General features: G+C 44.9%; 2 protein-coding genes across 10 annotated transcripts in view; one reads left to right on the top strand and one right to left on the bottom strand.

The window, feature by feature from the left end:
* The window catches only part of RGS12 (regulator of G protein signaling 12), a 90,756-nt gene extending 82,451 nt beyond the window's left edge, over positions 1-8,305 (bottom strand). For 6 of the 7 annotated variants that reach the window (XM_088657684.1, XM_088657690.1, XM_060279047.2 and 3 more), the window contains exons 1-2: positions 8,156-8,305; positions 1,907-3,845 (exon numbers count right to left, since the gene is read on the bottom strand). In XM_088657684.1, the coding sequence (XP_088513810.1) occupies positions 1,907-3,751 (1,845 nt within the window). In that variant the 5' untranslated portion in view covers positions 3,752-3,845; positions 8,156-8,305. The remainder of the gene's footprint in view (positions 1-1,906; positions 3,846-8,155) is intronic. The other variant, XM_088657709.1, reaches the window with a different exon arrangement.
* Positions 8,306-10,415: 2,110 nt separating this feature from the next.
* DOK7 (docking protein 7) overlaps positions 10,416-19,010 on the top strand; it is a 29,031-nt gene continuing 20,436 nt past the window's right edge. For 2 of the 3 annotated variants that reach the window (XR_015946986.1, XM_035113334.3), the window contains exons 1-4: positions 10,416-10,871; positions 11,056-11,101; positions 15,043-15,273; positions 17,736-17,936. Coding sequence is in view for 2 of the 3 variants with exons in the window: in XM_035113334.3 (XP_034969225.3) it covers positions 10,815-10,871; positions 11,056-11,101; positions 15,043-15,273; positions 17,736-17,936 (535 nt within the window). In the remaining variant the exon portion in view is untranslated. The remainder of the gene's footprint in view (positions 10,872-11,055; positions 11,102-15,042; positions 15,274-17,735; positions 17,937-19,010) is intronic. The other variant, XM_060279045.2, reaches the window with a different exon arrangement.

Raw genomic sequence — 19,010 nt, 5'->3', positions numbered from 1 at the left:
TAAACAACAGCAACTCAGAAATAGTACCTCGGGTTAAGAACTTTGCTTCAGGATGAGAACAGAAATCGCATGGTGGTGGTGCGGTGGCAGCAGGAGGCCCCATTAGCTAAAGTGGTACCTCAGGTTAAGAACAGTTTCAGGTTAAGAACGGACCTCCAGAACGAATTAAGTTCTTAACCCAAGGTACCACTGTATCCTGCCCCTAATTTTGCAGGAGACGAATAGTCCCATAAAGGGGGATATCTGGCACTACTTTAATTCAAATGGTGAGCAGGTGGCAATTTCAGGCATTTAGGAATGTTAACACTGTGAGACGTTTTATTTTAGTGGTTAATAGGACAGCAGTAAATCTTGCTGACACAAATGGGTTCAAGGCCAGGTTTCTTCCCCCCCCCCCATTTGTGTTAGTTGGCAGTACCCTTCCCTGTCCATATGCCAAATTTCACTATTTATTTTTCTAATTGTGGGCTGGTCTGACTCTCTTTAGGATGCACCTCAGTATTTAATATTTTATTAGAGGTTTAAGCATATAAGCCTAATGCCCCCCAAAAAATTATTTTGTGGGGCTACAGGAACTTTGTGGGGCAAGTCATTCTGGGAGCACTTCCTGGATCACAGTATGGCATATGCTCAAATAACAAAACAGACAGGCACAAAGTAAGAAGCATGTTGTGGGATTGCCTGTTTCCTGTCCTCTTTTATGACTTGAAGGCCTTCCCACTTTCTCAAAATTTGTTGGTTCGCTCAGGTGCAAATTACTTGGGGATGAGAACTGGCAACTCCCTTTGCCGACAGATTAAAGCAGATCTAGACTGAGGTGGTTGGTTGACTGCTTTGTTGAAAAGGACGGTTCTGAGATGTGCCAAGGACCCAAAGTGCATTGCCAGAGCCAGGGACTTGAGGTGGAACTTGGTAGTGGTGGATGCTACATATTCCCCACCCCAATCTTGGAATAATCATGAATACCTTTCAGGTGACAGTTATAGCACAGGATTAGAGAGGGGAACTGCTGAGCATCCTATCCTCAGACCAGTCTCTCTGTGCTACTCCGCTTGGGAGAACAGGGGCAGAAACTCTCTTGTGGAATGGCCACATCACCTACCCAAAGCTTAGAAGGCTGAAAAATGAGGACTTGATAAAGCCTCCCAGATCACACTTTGAACAGGTTAGCTGCAACGACTGGAAACCATATGGGCTCATAGGCCCTGAGCTGGGGTGGAGTATGCATACTTCTAACCCTGCCCCAATCACTCAATAGCCTTTACCATGCCATTTTTAGGTCCGTATTGAAAACTTCCAAGTTCACCCTGCTGCACATTCTTTAATGGTCTAAATAAAGTTGTTGCCCACACATCCTTTCAATGTATTTTGTGCAGTCTTGTCATTCTGCATCTGTGTGCAACACCTGGAGTCGATGTAATTGTTATTAAAAGATCAGCTCCATTGTGGCTGTACCAGCCCAAGTTTCTTTTGCAAGCATATTTTACAGAGGTTTTCTAGTTTCATCTCACAAGAGGTTTGCATGTTACATGGTTTAATTACACATATAAACCCCCAAACTTTGACGATTTGATATAGTGCGGGCAAATACAGAACTGCAAAGAAATTAAAGAGCAGACTTATGATGTCTAATTTTCCATGGGTGACATTAGGTTCTGCCTAAAAATTCTTTGCTGCTCATAAATCACATTCCAATCCTCCACCCTACAGATGCAGTGCAATATTATTATTCAACATTCCTATTATCTGTAAGTACAATTTCTTTTGCATGGTACTGATAATAATTACAGACAGAGGGGAAAGAACAGAAGACAGCAGCTCCTTTATTATATCCCCCCACATTCTCTAAGAGCACTGCTTTCCAATTAATGGGCAATTTCAAAGAGTGTTACATGAACATTCTTACCTTTTTATCTTCTTTGGCCTTTCTGACATTATGTTGAGAGTCAAATGTGTTTTGTATATGAAACCCTTTTTTAGTCAATTCATTATTTTGAGGCATTAGATGAGGCTGCACAAAGCCGCCATTGACTCTGTATCTGTCAGCAGGAATCTTACTCATGGGAGGAGGAAGAGTACCACAGTTGACACTTGACCAACCATCTGTAGAATCTGTGTATGACTCCTGGTCACTTACACATCCATGTTGCCAATCCTTTAATACATGAACCGGCAACCATCTTTGATTGGAAATGTTCGCAGAATTTTTCTTGCATGATGTAACTGAGCTTTGGGGAGGAACTAGCGGAACTTCAGTGCGAGCTGAAGAAGCTAAGAATTTACTTACATTTTGAGATTTATCGTTCTGAAACATTGTTTCTAATGCAGAGTTTTCTTCTTGTTCGTGACCAAATGCCCAGTGGGAAATAGCCTGACTTCTACCTACTGCACTGTCTTGTGCACTATTAAGAACATGTTTACTTGAGTTAGCTCCTAGTTCAACTACCAAAACTCTATTACTTTTCTCTTCTTGGTTAAAATTTCCAATGCCACTATCACTGTTACTGCTCATACTGTTATTCTGCTGACCATCTGCATCTCCATCAAGAAAGGCCCTTGCCCGAACTCCCTCGATCAATTCTCCCATATCCCTGTACAAAACGGAGACAAACTGAAGAACGGGGAGAGATGACACTGGAAATTCTAGGCAGCCATTAGTGTCTGGATCTGCTGTGCATTCCAATCCAAAACGTCGTGCAATGCCCTGGTGAATTTTATGATGAAAAAGCTCTGGATCCACCATAAACACATGGCATGAGGTCCTCAAAACTGCTTCCTCTTCCTGAGCCAAACTTCCATCATCAAGGGTTTGCATGGTAACTAACCCAAAGAATCTTCTGTCATCAGGGCATACAGCACTAAATGCCAGCTTCTCTGCAGGATATTCTGCAATCACACCAGATTTATTACTGCAGAGTTGAATAGAGTCATGCATAATCTTCATTATAACCAATGAATGGATTTTTTGTTCTGCTCGAAGACGTCGCATACATCCACGAATAGCCTGCAAACTATCATTTTCCAGATTTGAACTTGAAGATGGAAGCTCAATTGATCCTAGGTAGCCTACAACCATTGCCACATTTAAAATACTTGCATCTAATCCAAAATATTCCTGGTTTTCCACTCCAATTCTAAAAACTGAGTCATCATTCAAGGCTTTGGGAAGTTCCTCATTACAGGGAATATCTGGGTTGTTATTTTCAGGTCTTACTTCTAATTTAACAGGAGCAGTTTCATGGACCAGCATTTGCTTTCTGATCGACGTCTGCAGATTACCGGGAGAAATGCTAGGACTTTCAAAGATCATGTTGAAAATTCCACCAGACTGCATTTCTTCTACAACCTTCTCTGCTCTGTTTATACCCAATCCTTTGGAATCGGGCTTTGGCTTCAGCCACCCCTTCCCATCACAAAACCCAACTTCTTCATCACTTGAGCCAGAGTCTGTGTGGCCAACCCCTTCAGCAATGACCATGTGTAAAACCCCAGAACATTTGCCTATTAGCTTCACCACATCTTCATGGGATGCCTTTTTCACATTGATTTCATTTATTGCAAATATTTTATCTCCTGCTTTAAGTCCCACATAATCAGCAGGGCTACCTTTTAAAACGCAACTAAGAACACAGGGAGCCTGACCAGAAAGGGTAAATCCATATCCGGCTCTTCCTCTAGCAACTTCAACACTTCTTATGCTGGAACCATGCATACGCATCCGGCGTTTCACTTTCTCTCCTGGTCTGTACATGCTGGTATTTCTCGGAAAAGAAAGTCTGTGCAATGCAGTGTTAATGTTTCCTGGGATGCAGGCAAGGAATTTTCATGTCTTTATCCAGTGAAGCCTATAGAGGGGAAAAATACTGTTTAAATATATCTGCTATTCCCACTTTTGTTGTTGTTGTTCAGATATGTGGTAGTACCAGAGAACTGAAAAACACCTGGTGGATTAAAAAAAGCTCAAGAGATCCAGCACTTAGTCGACACTCATGATACACAGAGTTTCTTTAAAGCCACAAAGAACATCTATGGGCCAATAAATCATGAAATATGCCCCCTACGCTCAGCAGACGGTAACACACTTCTAAAAGATAAAGAACATTACCAACATCTCCTTAACCGCAACTCTCCCGCAGCTGCTGTCCTCTCACAAATTCCGCTAAAACAAGTTAGAGATGAGCTTGCAATATCTCCAAATCTGGGAGAGTTGTGTACAGCTATTAACCAAATGAAAAACAACAAAGCCACTAGCTACGAGTGATCACCAAAGAAGAAGAAGGCAGTAATATAAGGAGGCTGACCCAGGTACAAACTTTCCTAAGGAAAAGAAGCACCCATCACAAGCACAAACTCTACTATTTATTAGTCACACATCTACTACTTCCCCAAGTACCTAACATCTGCCAAGTTCACTCTCAGCAAGAAGCCCACGAAACTGGTGGTTTCTGTTATTCTGTTCATTTTGCTCCTTATCTAGTTCCAGTGTTAATTGTGACAGTTCCTAAAAGACCAGATTCTTCTATTCTGAAATTCACTTTTGTAAAGGCAGATACAAAGTAAAGCATTAAATATAAAATAATCCTTCCAAGAAATTGCATTGAGCCTCACTACTGAAAGCCTTAACTTTAAAAGACACATTTTTCTAATACAGTGCTGGCTTGTTAGCACACAGTAGAGCTTACAGGACCAGAAATACTGTACTGCAGACTCAAATTTCACACCTTTTCCTAATTCATCCATTTGCTGACATTTTTATTGTGATCATGGATCCGTTGCTCAAAGCCTCAAAATTCTAACCATCTTGTCCCCCATTTTATTCTATAACAGTGGCTGCAATCTTTCATTCTTGGAAGGAAGTGCTATTAGGCTGAATGGAACTTAATGTCAAGCAAGCATAGAGTGATTTAGTTACATTCAAACTAACATTATGAGGGACACTTCTACTCTTTCCATGTGTACTACTGGGTTAAAGAGATGTTGGTGAAACCACGCCCGGGATGGGTCAGGAGTCCCCCCCCCTTCTTTTCTCTGTCTCAGACTAAATCCAGAGCCGGAAAGCAATTCCTGAAGTCTCCTGGGTTCAGTGTGTGTCCCCCAACTGAAGGTTCTAGCCAGAGATTTAGGGGAACTAGCCAGGAGTCTGCTGCCTGAAACAGCTGCCTTACACTACCTAAAGGTAGGACCAGCTTTGACACTTGGTTCCTGCCTGGGTGAACTAACCCTTCTGGCACACCTCTTCCCCCTAGCAACTTACATGACCAATCCCCCTGCTTCTTCACAACCTGGGATCTCAGTATCTAATGGCTCACCCCTTCCCATGGGTACCTCTCTGGGTCCTGTTATCATCAGCAGGGGGCCTTCTCTGCATATAAGGCAGGTGGCTTAAAGAGAAAGGACCTTCTCAGAACTGGTTCCTTGCTTGTAGAATGCTCTCCCCAGAGAGGCTCACCTACATCCTATTTTAATAATATTTTTGTGCCAGGCAATGTCATTTCTATTATCACAAGCCTTCTAATCTATCCCTTTTAATCCCTCTAATATCCAAGAGTAATTTTATGCAATGTTTGATTCTCTGTTTTTTTTTGGGGGGGGGGGTGTTGGATGGTTTTAATGGTATTGTTTAGAAATGTATTTTGCAATTTATGGTTTGTTTTGTACTGTGCTGTATGTCACCCAGAGTACATTAGTTAAGTATGAAATGAAAAGATTGAACATGTTGGGTTGTCTGTATAATACCGGTATGCTGCCCACGGTGACTTCTTCACATTGCTCAATGGTGGAAGTTGATCCATATCTACAACATCCTTTTTCAAAATGTGGCCAGAGAACTGCACACCATATTCTTAAAATGGGTACACCAACATTGTGGTACTTCATCCCTTGCCTAACACCAACTTTTATTTTATTAATGGAGCTGTGTTAGGGGGAAAGCCCTCCCAATGTGGCTAATATGAAAATGTAAATAGGTAAAGGTAAAGGGACCCCGGACCATTAGGTCCAGTCGTGGACGACTCTGGGGTTGCGGTGCTCATCTCGCTTTAACTGGCCGAGGCAGCCGGCGTACAGCTTCTGGGTCATGTGGCCAGCATGACTAAGCCGCTTCTGGCGAACCAGAGCAGCACACGGAAACGCCGTTTACCTTCCCGCCGGAGCGGTACCTATTTATCTACGTGCTTTCGAACTGCTAGGTTGGCAGGAGCTGGGACCGAGCAATGGGAGCTCACCCCGTCGCGGGAATTCGAACCGCCGACCTTCTGATTGGCAAGCTCTAAGCTCTGTGGTTTAACCCACATCGCCACCCATGTCCCTGAAAATGTAAATATTTAACATCAAATAAAATGCCATAATTTAAAATAGAAGTTAGAAAAATCTAAGTCCTATCAAGCAACCCCTAAAAACAATTTAATTATTTAAAACACAATTAAAAACGCAACAGTTATAATCCAACATCAGATCCCATAATTAACTAAAAATAATGATACTATTTAATGATATCATAGAATTGTAGAGTTGGAGGGGACCCTGAGGATCATCTAATCCAACCCCCTACAATACAGGAATATGCAGCTGTCCCATCCAGGGATCAAACCTGTAACATTGGCATTATCAGCACCACGCTCCAACCAACAGAAATATCAGTTTTTTAAGTGTTTGCACTTATGTAGCCAAAACATTACCACAATATGTAGTACTGTATCAACAGGCTAGTTAGTCCTAAGGTCTGCAACAGACTGGAAAAGGGAGGATGGAGGAAGAGACATATATAAAATGTTAAGAGAACTATCTGGTTTACACTAAGAATATATTTTTAATGCCCCCAGAACAGAAGTGAGATATCAGAAATGTTATTTTACCATAGCTGCGATGGGGCACATTGTGAAGGGCCTGCTTTCCTGTCTATTTAACAGATCTTACAGGTATATCAATGAGCAGGGTTGCAAATACCGATCTCAAGGCCCAACCAGGTTCACATGGGTGCAGGTGGTCCTTGAAATCACTTTACTTCAAACCATTTACAACTTTAGAAGTTAGTAGCAGCACCCAGAAGCATATAGGCAACCAACTGGTGCAATACTGGTGTACCATGTTCTGATCACCTGACAAGTCTCTAGACAGTTGCATCCTGCTTTAGTTGAAATTTCAAAACTGCCTACAAAGGCAGACCCATATGCAGTGCATTTTGAGTCCTCCAACTTCATTACAGGAGACATATGACTGATACCCTTCATCGCATGCATGTCTTGCCATTTAAAAATGTACCTCCTATCATTAGCCAATAGTGTACTGTATTCCCTTTCCATTTAGGTGAAGTGAACTGTGTCCTCCCAGCAAGCTCTCCTTGGCATACTATTCACACCTGCCCATTCTACCCAGTTCAGAGTGGGATCTTTTCAAAGCTCTTCAAACTCTTCTTGGGATTTCATTGTGCTCTGAATAACCTGCCATCATCTGCAAACTCATTACTGGTAGGTAACTTGTGAGCTGCTGCTTCGGAAGCTGTTTTTGGCTGAAGAGCGGGATAAGAAGTGTTTTGAACGAACAGGCAGGAATAAACTTGGACCGCCTCGCTACTCATCCCTGTGCATGCATAAGCAGCGGAGCTCCCATTCCAAGATCCTTCGAGGAGGCTTCGCTGCATACGCTTGCCTCTATTGTGGCAACCGCCTGGCCGCTCCATACTCTTCCCTCCCTGCCTCGGAAGCTCAACCCAGCGCCGCGTCCGGGCAGCGCGGAGAGCCCAGCAAAAGTCGCGCCTGGGACGCGGCGGGCGGAGCGGCTGCCTCGCTTCTCGGGGGCGAGATCCGCGCGCCCCGCAGGTTCTACCTGGCGCCCCCCTCCCCCCCCCGGTCGCAGGGACCAGCGGCGCCTCGCAGCCCCAGACAAAGCCCCCGCCGACGGCGACGAAGAGGGCCGACAGGGGAAAGGGCCCGCCGGACTCAGAACTTGTTGCTCTCGGCCGAGCCCGTGCAGGCAGGAGCCCACGGCTCCAACACAGAGAACTAGCGCCTTAACTTCGACGACAACACGCCCGGCGCCCACCCCCCACCCCGCCCATTGTTTCACCCGCCACCTCCCCAGGAATCCCAGCACCAGGGAGGGGGCGCAGCTGTTGGGGGCAGGCAAATGGGTCTCTCTCTCTTTTTTTCTCTCTCACCTCTCTCGCCCCCTGCCCCCTCGCCGAGGGGCCGGGAGACCACCCAAGCAGGTCTCCCTCAGAGGAGCGAGCTCTCGCCCCGACTCTGTTGCCAGGGTGATGCCCGCCGGGCCCGCCTTGACTACAGCCCCGTCGGCCACTGGCCGAGGCGGGCTGTCAATCACGGGGCCCTCGGCTGGCCCGACGAGCTGGCGTGGCGGGAGGAGGCAGTTTTCGAGAGACTACAACTCCCACCATGCCCCTCCCCGCCCGCCCGCCCACCTCTCGGAGGCCCAGACGCGTGAGGCCTGTTGGGAAGTTCAGTCTTTGCCGCCTTCGCGAGGTGGGCCGGGAAGTTCAGGGTTGCCCCGAGTTTTGAGAGAAAAGGCGGAAAAAAGCGCTTGGCTCGCTCGGACATGAAGCCTATCCGCCCCGCCCACCCCCCGACAACGCTCCTAAATAAAATGAGCTCTGGAAACAGCCCCTTTTGAAGTACGTGCGTCGAAAGTACAGTAATGACAGGAATCGCCACATTGCACACACTTATTATCAAACCGAGGGTTAATTTTGTCGTTGCGTTGCTCGTTTTAGTTTTGAAAGAATGCACAAAACTACAGTACTCCGAAGATAAGTGCCTAGTCAGCAGGTTAGGCCACAGTCCCAATCAATCTCCTCCATCATCCTCTTCTCGCAGTGGCCGGGCAGAGGCCCATGGGAAGCCCATAAGTCTCCTGCGTCTCCCAGAAACCGGCATTCAAAGGCACCAAGGGCAGTGAAAGTAGAACCACACTGTAGCTAGTAGTCCAACAGCCTTGTCCCCCCTGGATTTGTCTGATCCTCTTTTAAAGCCATCCAAGTTGGTGGCCATTGCTTCGTCTCATGAGAGCAAATGCCAGTTTTATGTGCCATGTGAAGAAGCACTTTCTTTTGTCTGCCTTAACAACCGTCCACTTAATTGAATGACCCCCAAGTTCTAGTACCATACAACAGGGAATATTTCTCTGTCCACTTTCTCCATAACAGGCAACTACCCACTTGCGCACGATTGGCACGCAACCCCTGATGCACCGCAAGTGGGACGGGGAGGGCTTACACACGTCCTGATGTGCATGGTGCCTCAGAAACTCAACCCCTGTAAAGTATTGTGCAAGTTTCTTACCTTTCGTCTAAATTAAAAAGCTACAGATGTTGCAACCTTTCCTCAAAGGGCAGTTGCACCATCCGCTTGATCATTCTTGGGAGTTTTCTCCACTCTACAATAGTATTTTTGAGGTATAAAGCAACAAGTATTCCAAGTGTGGTTACACCATAGAGTCATTTTTGTTTTCAATCCCATTCCTAAAGATCCCTAGCATGGAATTTGCCTTTTTCACATCTGGGCCCACATCTTCATCAAGCTATCAACTCTTTGGAGTACAAGCCTGGGCAGTGTGACTGGAGGTCCTGGGCTTCCCAGGCAACAAGACCCCCCTCTTCACCTCGCTGATGATGTGGTCCAAAGGAAAGCAAGACCAATTCGTTTGGCACCAGTTTGGCTGAAGGAGTTGCCAGAAGGAGGTGTACAAGGTGCCACCCAACTTGCCTTAGGGACTGCACTCTGGATTTGTGTAGGGTTTACTCCCTATCCTTTTCTTCTCCTGAAGTTGCCCCACAAGTCAGTGGGTATGGATTTTTTCCTCAGGGTTTACTCCCAAAGCCCTTTCCACCAAGAAGTATAGCTGCAAGGCATCAGGGGTTTAGGATCAAAGTCTTCCTTCTCTTAAAGCTACTCACTACAATCTCAATATCTCATTCATGGTCAAAACAAAATAAAATAAAAAAATTCTTCTTCCAGTAGCACCTTAGAGACCAACTAAGAAGTGTGCATGCACATGAAAGCTCATACCAATGACAAACTTACTTGGTCTCTAAGGTGCTGCTGGAAGAAAAAAATATTATTTTGTTTCGACTATGCCAGACCAACACAGCTACCCACCTGTAACTAGATTCATTCATAGACAGTCACTATCAGTTCTGTTCAGCACATATCTGTGCATTTAGGGGTTTTGGGGGGGGGGAGTTCCCCCTCAGTGCATCACTTTATACTTGCTTACATTGAACTGTGTTTGCCATTTTACTGCCCATTCAATTTGGAGAAATCCTTTGGGGCTTCTACTTGTTTTTGGTATTGTACACCTGATTGCTTCACTGCTGCTGGCCTCTAACTTTTGATCCTTTATGAAGAATGAGTTAAAGGCGGAGAGAAGGCGAGGCAGCAAGCAGGGTGCTCCTTGCAAGGGCCAGACGCCAAGGGGCAGTCAGTCAGGAGGCCACGGGAGGCGAGCCCTTTGGGCGGCAGGTTTGCCAGGGGCAGTCGATCGCGATGTCGATCTTTCTTTCCCCCTCCCCCTCCTATTCCTGATGTAGATCTTCACTGATCCCTTCTTCGCTGGCGGCGAGGAGGTGGTGGCGCCAGTTTGGGGTTCGCCCCAGGAGGTGCCCCAAAGCCACCAGCCCTGCAGCCACGTCCGGCTCGCCGGCCGCGTCCCTCCGGCGCGCTCCCCTTTCTTCCGCCGGCTCGCTCGCCTCCGCCCCGCCTGCTCCCACTCGCAGCAGTGACCCAATAAAGCTATTTTGAAAGTGACCCCCGCAGCAGCTCAGCCCAGCCAGCAGCAGCAGCTGTCGGAAATCATGACTGAAGATGACGGATTCCGCGGTGGTGGTGGAGGGCCCGCTCAAGTGGAGAGACGGCAAAAAGGTCCCCGGCGCGAAGCTCCCCCGGCCCGCTTCGGCCTACGTTTTCTGCCCTGGGGACTGGGGGTGTCGGGGTGGGGTGTCGGGGTAGCTGCCGGAGGGGCTCGGCTCGGCGCGGGAGAGGGGCAAGGGAAGGCGCGCCGCTCCCCGCCTTATCCAACGGCTTGTCTCTCTTTCTGTCTCCACAGTGGAAGAACCGATGGGCGGTGCTGCGCAAACCTTCGCCGGTGGCGGGTGAGTCCGGGAGCGGAGGGGGGGGGCAAATGGGCTTTTCGCCCTTTCCTCTTTGCTTTTTACAATGAGATACGCAAGAGGGTTCCGCCGGCTTGCCAGGAGAGCGAGGGGACTCCGTGCGCCTTTGGAGAGGGAGGGCAGCGAGACAGGCGGCGCGGCTGGAGAAGGGAAGGAGTCGAGCGCTCTCTCCCAAGCGCCTCTCGCCCCCCTCCGGCCCGCCGGCGAGAACGCTGCCCTTGTCCGTCTCGCGGCTCTTCCTTTTCCCTTCCTCTCCTGGTGGCCGGAGGGCGCGCTAATTATAGAAAGAGGATATGGAAGGCAGCGGACGGACACGGTGGGGCCTGGAAGCCTGCGCGGATTAGTTGATCCTCCTGACCTCCTCTATAAAACCAAATCTTGGATTCCGTTGCAAACCATTTCTATATTGGGAAGGGCATGCTATGGGCCGGGTCCTCTCAGTCTGCTGGTGTATATTAAACACTAGCTGCTGCTGGGCATAATATAAATAAATAAACACAGCGTAATATAAGATTATCCCGCTCCTAGTGTTTTCTGATGAAACCGTCCACAGTATAAGCTAGCTGTGTTTCAAAAGACCCACACCTTTCAATTAACTATTGCCTCTTCCTTCTCTATTCCCATACCATTCTTCTGATAAGAAATGGCTGTGATAATGAATGGATAGGCAGCGCCTTCTTTTTAATGTATGTACGGTAATATATTGGGTTTTCCGAAGCATTATATATATTAAAGTTAACTTATATTGGACTGAAATTCATGTTGTAATAAATACTGAAATACACTTGCCTCCCCCTGTTGGTACCCTGTTTCTCATATTTTAAGGCATCCCCATAAAATAAGCCATAGCAGGATTTTTAAGCATTCAAGGAATATAAGCCATACCCCAAAAATAAGACATAGTGATAGGCGCAGTAGCAATGCTGGCCGCGGCAGGAGGAGGAGGAAAAAAATAAGACATCCCTTGAAAATAAGCCATAGTGTGTTTTTTTGAGGAAAAAATAAATATAAGACGTGTCTTATAATATGAGAAACACGGTACTCTTGCATGGATATGTAAAAAGTACAGTTTCAAGAAAAGTGCATGATCTAATTCTTGAGAAATATTTTGTTTATTGCCATAAATTAATCTTACTCACGTTGAATGGCTAACAAAAAATTAAACAAGCTTTCTTACGTAAAACATGTTTGGAGACCGCTCAGAATAATTTGCATTTTTGGAACAATAGGTACCATAAGTGGAATTTTACATCACATAGCTTTTATCTGCTCTTTGATTAGAGGTTATATATATATATATATATACAGTATATATATATGAGACACATTTTTGTAACATTTTTAAAAAATGCATCAAGAGTTTTATGTCGCATAAAAAGTGTGTGCCAATAGGCTCCCAATATTAAAAATAAAAAGTGAAAGTGGAGGAAAGCACACCCCAAAAAATGACCTGTAATTGATCTTTATGGTTACCCAGTTCTAGTACAGTAGACATGCTCTAGACCAGGCACCCCCAAACTTTGGCCCTCCAGATTTTTGGACTACAATTCCCATCTTCCCCGACCACTGGTCCTGTTAGCTAGGGATCGTGGGAGTTGTAGGCCAAAACATCTGGAGGGCCGCAGTTTGAGGATGTCTGCTCTAGACATTTCAGGGTTACCCTCCCACCCTTGTTGCATCAGAATGAACAGGTGATGCAGGTGAAAATAGGTGAGCTCTATGGGGGCTGAGTCTTTTCTGCCCTCCGTTTCTGTCTCTTACTCACTTGGCTTATGATGGGGAGGAAGAAGAAGCAGAGTCTAGATTAGCCAGATGCTACATCGTTTTGTGGCAATTCTTGTCCTCCCCCCCCCCTGCCATTTCTTCAAAGGAATCAGTTGGGGCTTGCTTTCCTTTGGGGAGCACTTGGCAGACAACAACAGAGAGGGTATGCTTGAGCTGCCTGCTTCTCTCCTAAACTACATGATTGCAGGAAGGCATTTTCTTTGGCCTTTTCTGCTGGTCTAGGGCAGCAGAGACGTGGAGGCAGCATGATGAACTTGAAATACACTTGCCCTTTTCTCTATCCTGTTACACCATCCCCTCAAGTTCAAGTGGACTGGGCAGAGAGGAACAACTGGGCAGAGGGGGGCACCACAGTTTGAGATGGATATTGACAAGCTGGAACACGTGCAGTGGAGGGTGACCAAGATGATCAAGCGTCTGTAAACCAAGCCTTATGATGAATGGTTCAAGGAGTTGGGTATGCTTAGCCTGGGAAACAGGAAAATGAGAGGAGATATGATAGCCTATTTCAAATATCTGAAGGACTGTCAATCACATGGAAGACGGAGCGAGCTTGTTTGCACCTGCTCCAGAGAGTAGGACCTAATCCAAAGAATCCAAATTACAAGAAAGGAGATTCCAACTAAACATCAGGAAGAAGTTTCTGATAGACTATCTCAGAACGTGGTGGAGTATCCTTCATTGGAGGTTTTTGAACAGAGGTTGGATCTCTCAGGATTATTTGCAGGGGGTTGGACTAGATGACCCTTGGGGGTACTTTACAATTCTATGATTCCATCAACAGAAGGTACAATTCCTCATAGCCTTTCTGTTTTTACTCCCATTTTTCTCTCCTGCCTTTGCTGCCTTCTCAGGGCTGGGCAAGCATAGTAGGCAATAGACGCCTGTGAAATTGCAGTCCCTTGCCCTTGGGCTTTCTTCCATTTGACTTCACCATTGACTTCAGGAGCAGGCAAGCCATTCAGTGACAAACTACACACTTTCCCCTATTCTCAGTGGCATGGGTAGGATGCAGTACCCTTTGGTACAATGCAGTGGTGGAGGCCTCAAAGGGTTCCCCTTATAGGGGAAACCTCAGAGGATTCACATATGAAAATGCACTGACTTGGTATTAAATAAGAGTTTTGAGGCTTTAAGCAACTTTAGTCCCACTTACCTGAAAAGAAGTCCTAATGAATTCAATAAGACTTACTTCTGAGTAGACATGAATAAGGATTGTGCTGTAACTCAGCATTTGCTATGGCAGAAACAGGAGCTTCTCCCATGTTTGTTACTTGATACCACAAATCTCACAGCAAGATCTATGGCAGCCAATGGTCCTTTAGCAGCTCCATCACTCAGATGTGGATCCCATCTTCCCATTGGTAGGCCCTTTTTTCTCAGGAGTGAAGCTCTTCGGTGGCTCCTTAGAGAAGGTCCTCATGAAGAAAGCCTTGCCTAAGAAGAAGAAAAGGCTACACAGTGCCAGACCTCTCAGGTCTTCAGTCAACACTAAAGACTCAGAGAGACTACCAACCACAAGTCTAAGTGACAACATCTCAAGACTTGGAGCATTTAATTGTTTAAATGCTAAATTGCTTATTTTATTATATTGCCTGTAAACCATGATAAGAATATTTGGAAATTTTGAGTCCCATTTCTTCAAAAAAAGAAGTCTGTGCATTTAAAATATGGAAATAAATAATTATTCTCATTCTAGTGCTTTGGTAGTAGCATGTGAGATGAGGTGATTTCTTTCCTGCTTTCTCCAGAACAGCCACAGTGACAGAACTGGGAAGAGATATAGAGAATATATATTTATTTTCTGAAAAGGTAACAAAAGATAGCATTAGGATAACTACATAGATTTTGTTTTAACCCATAAATTCATATTGATAATCTTGTGGAGTGGGATTATTTTTTCCACAAGGTGAGATGGCTTTGCAGAACATGGCAATGTTTGCACACTGCAGTATCTGTAATTATTCCTTTTTTATCTGATAAGATAAAAAGATAAAAAGATAAGATATATTATCTGATCAGGAAATGTTTCAGGAAATGAGTCCTGGTTAATACTAAGGATAAATTCTGATCAGCATGAGAATAAATGTTGCAATGCATCCATACTTTGTATTTGATCACAGGCTTCCATCTTTCAGATTGCTTGCTTATGCTTGTATACAAGGAAAGATCTGAACGACTGAAGGGGCTGAAGGAGAGGAACAGCGTGACTTTGGAAGACATCTGTGGCCTTGATCCTGGGCTTTGTTATGAGGGTCTGAATCACACGCTTGCCATCATCTGTTTGAGTCAAGTTGTTATGCTGGGCTTTGAAAACAAGGAAACCATGCATGCCTGGGATCTGCGCATTCGCTACAGTTTAGGTGAAGGTAATGTTTCCTTCTTTTAAACACATGGTTCATTTCATTAAAGCAAAAATATTGTGCACAGGAATGTGCTTTTGGTGCATAAGGGAATTCCTGAAGTACTTTGTGATATAGCTTTGAGATCAGAGAGCAAAGAAAAATCGTTAACAATTTTACTAGCCTTTGTGCAAACCTAAACAACTGTTTGCTCCTAGCCATGGGCTTTGTAAACCTAGCACAGGCTTCCTCATCCTCGGCCCTCCAGATGTTTTGAGACTACAATTCCCATCATCCCTGACTACTGGTCCTGCTAGCTAGGGATCATGGGAATTGTAGGCCAAAAACCTCTGGAGGGCCGAGGTTGAGGAAGCCTGACCTAGCATTAGTGGCCATTTATACATATCAGCAAATTCATTCATGCACCTCTGCCTTTGTGAAGGTGAATAACATGGAGTTATCTCATAGCTCTGAGCCATCTCACATTGGTCCAGAAGTATTGTGAGTATTATGCTTCAGAGATTACAGAATTCTTGCTTTTGGTTGAATCATGCTTCCCCCTATCCTATTTTATTTCTTTTTCTTTTTACAATGATACGGTTAACATATGATGGTTCCCTGCCCCTTGGTTGCCTTCTACAATTAGTTTGGCTACTTGTCCCTCTTTTCTTTTGCTTTTTATAGCATCTCTCAGGACAGAGATGGGGAACTTGTGGCTCTCCAGATGTTATTGGACTAGAAATCACATCATTGGTTGGGGCTGATGGGAGTTGGAGTGCAACAACATCTGGAGAAATGGAGGACCAGAGTTTCCCCAATCCTGTCTTAGGGTCTGCTGTTGTGACCACTTCATCCATAGCTGTCATGTAAAAAAAGTCAGTCTCATTGTAGCCTTATCAGCTATTAAGGGTCCTTTAAGTTGCGCCCAGGCAAGGACAGAGACAATCAATAAGACACCGGGGTTGAGTTTCAGAGAAAGAGTTTTAATCTCTAATTAGAGAGACTCCTGATGACAAGAGTAGTAAAGAAACACAAATTGCCAAGCTTCTTTGGTCTCCTTCCCCCCTCTGTAAATGTGCTCATGCAAGGGGGTCACGCACACAAGGGGGTCACAAGTACATATAAGGATCTTCCTGTGTCCGGTCTTATGCATAAACACATGCTGACTCAGGCAGCCTTGACTATCTTGCTGCTCTTTGCGTCAGACTGCTAGCATCAGACAAGACAGTTATCCGGCCTTGATAGCTTAGCTGGGCATCCTGTTTTGTTTACATTACCCTTTGGCACACAGAGAGAGGCAAAGAAAAAAAAGCATTTTAAGCAAGTCATCCCAGGGATATGGGGGGGCTAAGCCATACACTCACAATTATACAATGCAGGCAATGCAAACTATAGGATCAGATCTAGCTCAATAACACAATTGGCAAATCTCTCTCCACATCATGAAGCTTGATGGTCTCAGCATTTTAAGCTCCATTGTGAATCGACCTGAATACGAGTGCTGGTATGCAGGAGGTTGAAGCTGGCACACTAGAAAGCTGCATGTTATAAGTAAAAAGGGGGGTTCTTAACCAATATCTCCACCCACTGATGCTTAATTCCCACTCCCTACTTCTCCCATGCAGATGCCCCCTAGGTCATTTCAACCATCTGTGACTCAAAGACTGGAAGTAGGCTTAGGTAAGGGGAAAGCTGCAGGAGGAGTGTTGCTTCTCTCTCTCTTGCTGGTTTATTTCTCCCCTGCAAGTGCCCCTGTACCACTGAGATGATAACTAGTTCTCCCATCAGACTTCACTTGATGGAGAGCAGATTTTCTGAATAGTTGCAACTCAAGTATAAGTGAGAGCCAGTGTGGTGTAGTGGTTAAAAGCAGTGGACTCCTAATCTGGTGAACCGGGTTCGCGTCTCCGCTCCTCCACATGCAGCTGCTGGGTGACCTTGGGCCAGTCACACTTCTCTGAAGTCTCTCAGCCCCACTCACCTCACAGAGTGTTTGTTGTGGGAGAGGAAGGGAAAGGAGAATGTTAGCCGCTTGGAGACTCTTTCGGGTAGTAATAAAGCGGGATATCAAATCCAAACTCCTCCTCTTCTTCTTCTCCCCCTCTTCACATCTTGTTAAAATGCAGCCTTCTCTTTGTTGCCATTAAATTAATGACTTTTTCAGCAAAATATGAAAACGATTGTTTCAGTAGTTTGAAGTTCTTTGTTTTCCCTATGGGCCATCAGAGTAAATGGGTTGTTCTTAAAATATTCAGCCCTTTGCTGTTATATATTTAAAAATAGAATTAAAATAAAATTGTAATTAAATTACAGGGGAAAAAGTTAGCACCACCAAGTTTTATTTTATGTCCTGTAGCCTTTGCTAAATGTCATTATATGAATGTGGATTAGCATGAACATTTTTATGTTAGAGGTAATGTGCACATTTGACTGTTTAATTTTTTGGGCATAATGATTAAATTAATCCCATTTCCCCCTCCCTCTGATAGTTCACAGATTTCATGTTGTGGTAGCACCTGGAACTAAACTGGAGAGTGGTCCAGCAACTCTCCACTTTTGCAATGATATTCTAGTACTAGCAAAAGATAACCCACCCTCTATCATGGGACAATGGAAACTCTCAGATCTGCGACGCTACGGAGCTGTTCCTAATGGATTTGTCTTTGAAGGCGGAACTCGGTGTGGTTTCTGTGAGTGTTCTGCACTTAAATTTTGATTAGCTTTTTAAATATAGAAAATTGTAGGATGATAGCATCACATCAGTTAGGGATCTGTATATTAAAAAAATATAAGGGCTGCAAATAAAGTGGTAAAATGGTCCTAAAATAAAATGAGGATTTTAAAAAGTTCTGATGTCTGCTAAGTGTTAGCATTATTAATTTTATTGTTATATTCTGGTTGTATTCAGACATAATGCTAAGCCATTGTTTATTTTTAGCCTGGTTTGTTGAACAAGCCGGGTGGCTCACACCTGTTGAAACAAACCATGGTGTATTATAGGAAACCATGGTCCCCCGACCCCTCTGAATGCACAGCTGCTTTACAGAAGTCATTTACCGTATTTCCCTGTCTATAAGACGCCCTCATGTATAAGACGCCTCCTATTTTTGGGAACTCCAAATTAAGAAAACATTCCTCAGCACTACCTGTGTATAAGATAAGCCCCAATTTAAAACCCTGTCCTTGGATGGAGTCTAGATTCTGAAGGGGGGCTACTCTCCGATCCACACATAAGTCCATCAAGTGTGGATCGGGCAAGTCCACTTTGGAATACAGAATCAACAAATTCCTTAAGCATCCCTTCTAGCGGCAAGGACTTGGGTCCTTGGGATATTAAACGGGGTATCTGAGTGCTCTGAGGATGTGGGACTGAGGAATTGGGGTAGTATCTGCTGCAGGGGTATGTTCTGCTCTCGGTTCTCAGTTTCCCACTTGCAAATTGGGGGAAGTAGTTTTGGTGGGGAAGTGTGAGGAGGAAAAGCATTTTGGACCTACTCTTCCTCAGCCTTTCTCAGCTTTAAACCCTCCCATCCTGTTTTGTTCAGCATTATATGCCTTCTAACATGCAGGTTGTGCCAACATCATGTGTAGTTAACCCCAAAATGCATCACATATTGACTCTTCTCAGCTTTACATTTCACCCCCATCTCCTATTTTAATCAGCACTTGGTTGTGTCAATAATTTTTGCAGACCAGAAAGGCCTTCAGGATTATTTTGTCTTGCATAGCTAGCCCTAAAAGATTTTTAATGTTGACCCAGCGAT

The sequence above is a fragment of the Zootoca vivipara genome, chromosome Z1 (genome assembly GCF_965207765.1).
Source record: "Zootoca vivipara chromosome Z1, rZooViv2.hap1.1, whole genome shotgun sequence".
Taxonomy (NCBI): domain Eukaryota; kingdom Metazoa; phylum Chordata; class Lepidosauria; order Squamata; family Lacertidae; genus Zootoca; species Zootoca vivipara.
This window is presented reverse-complemented; position numbering and strand designations above follow the sequence as displayed.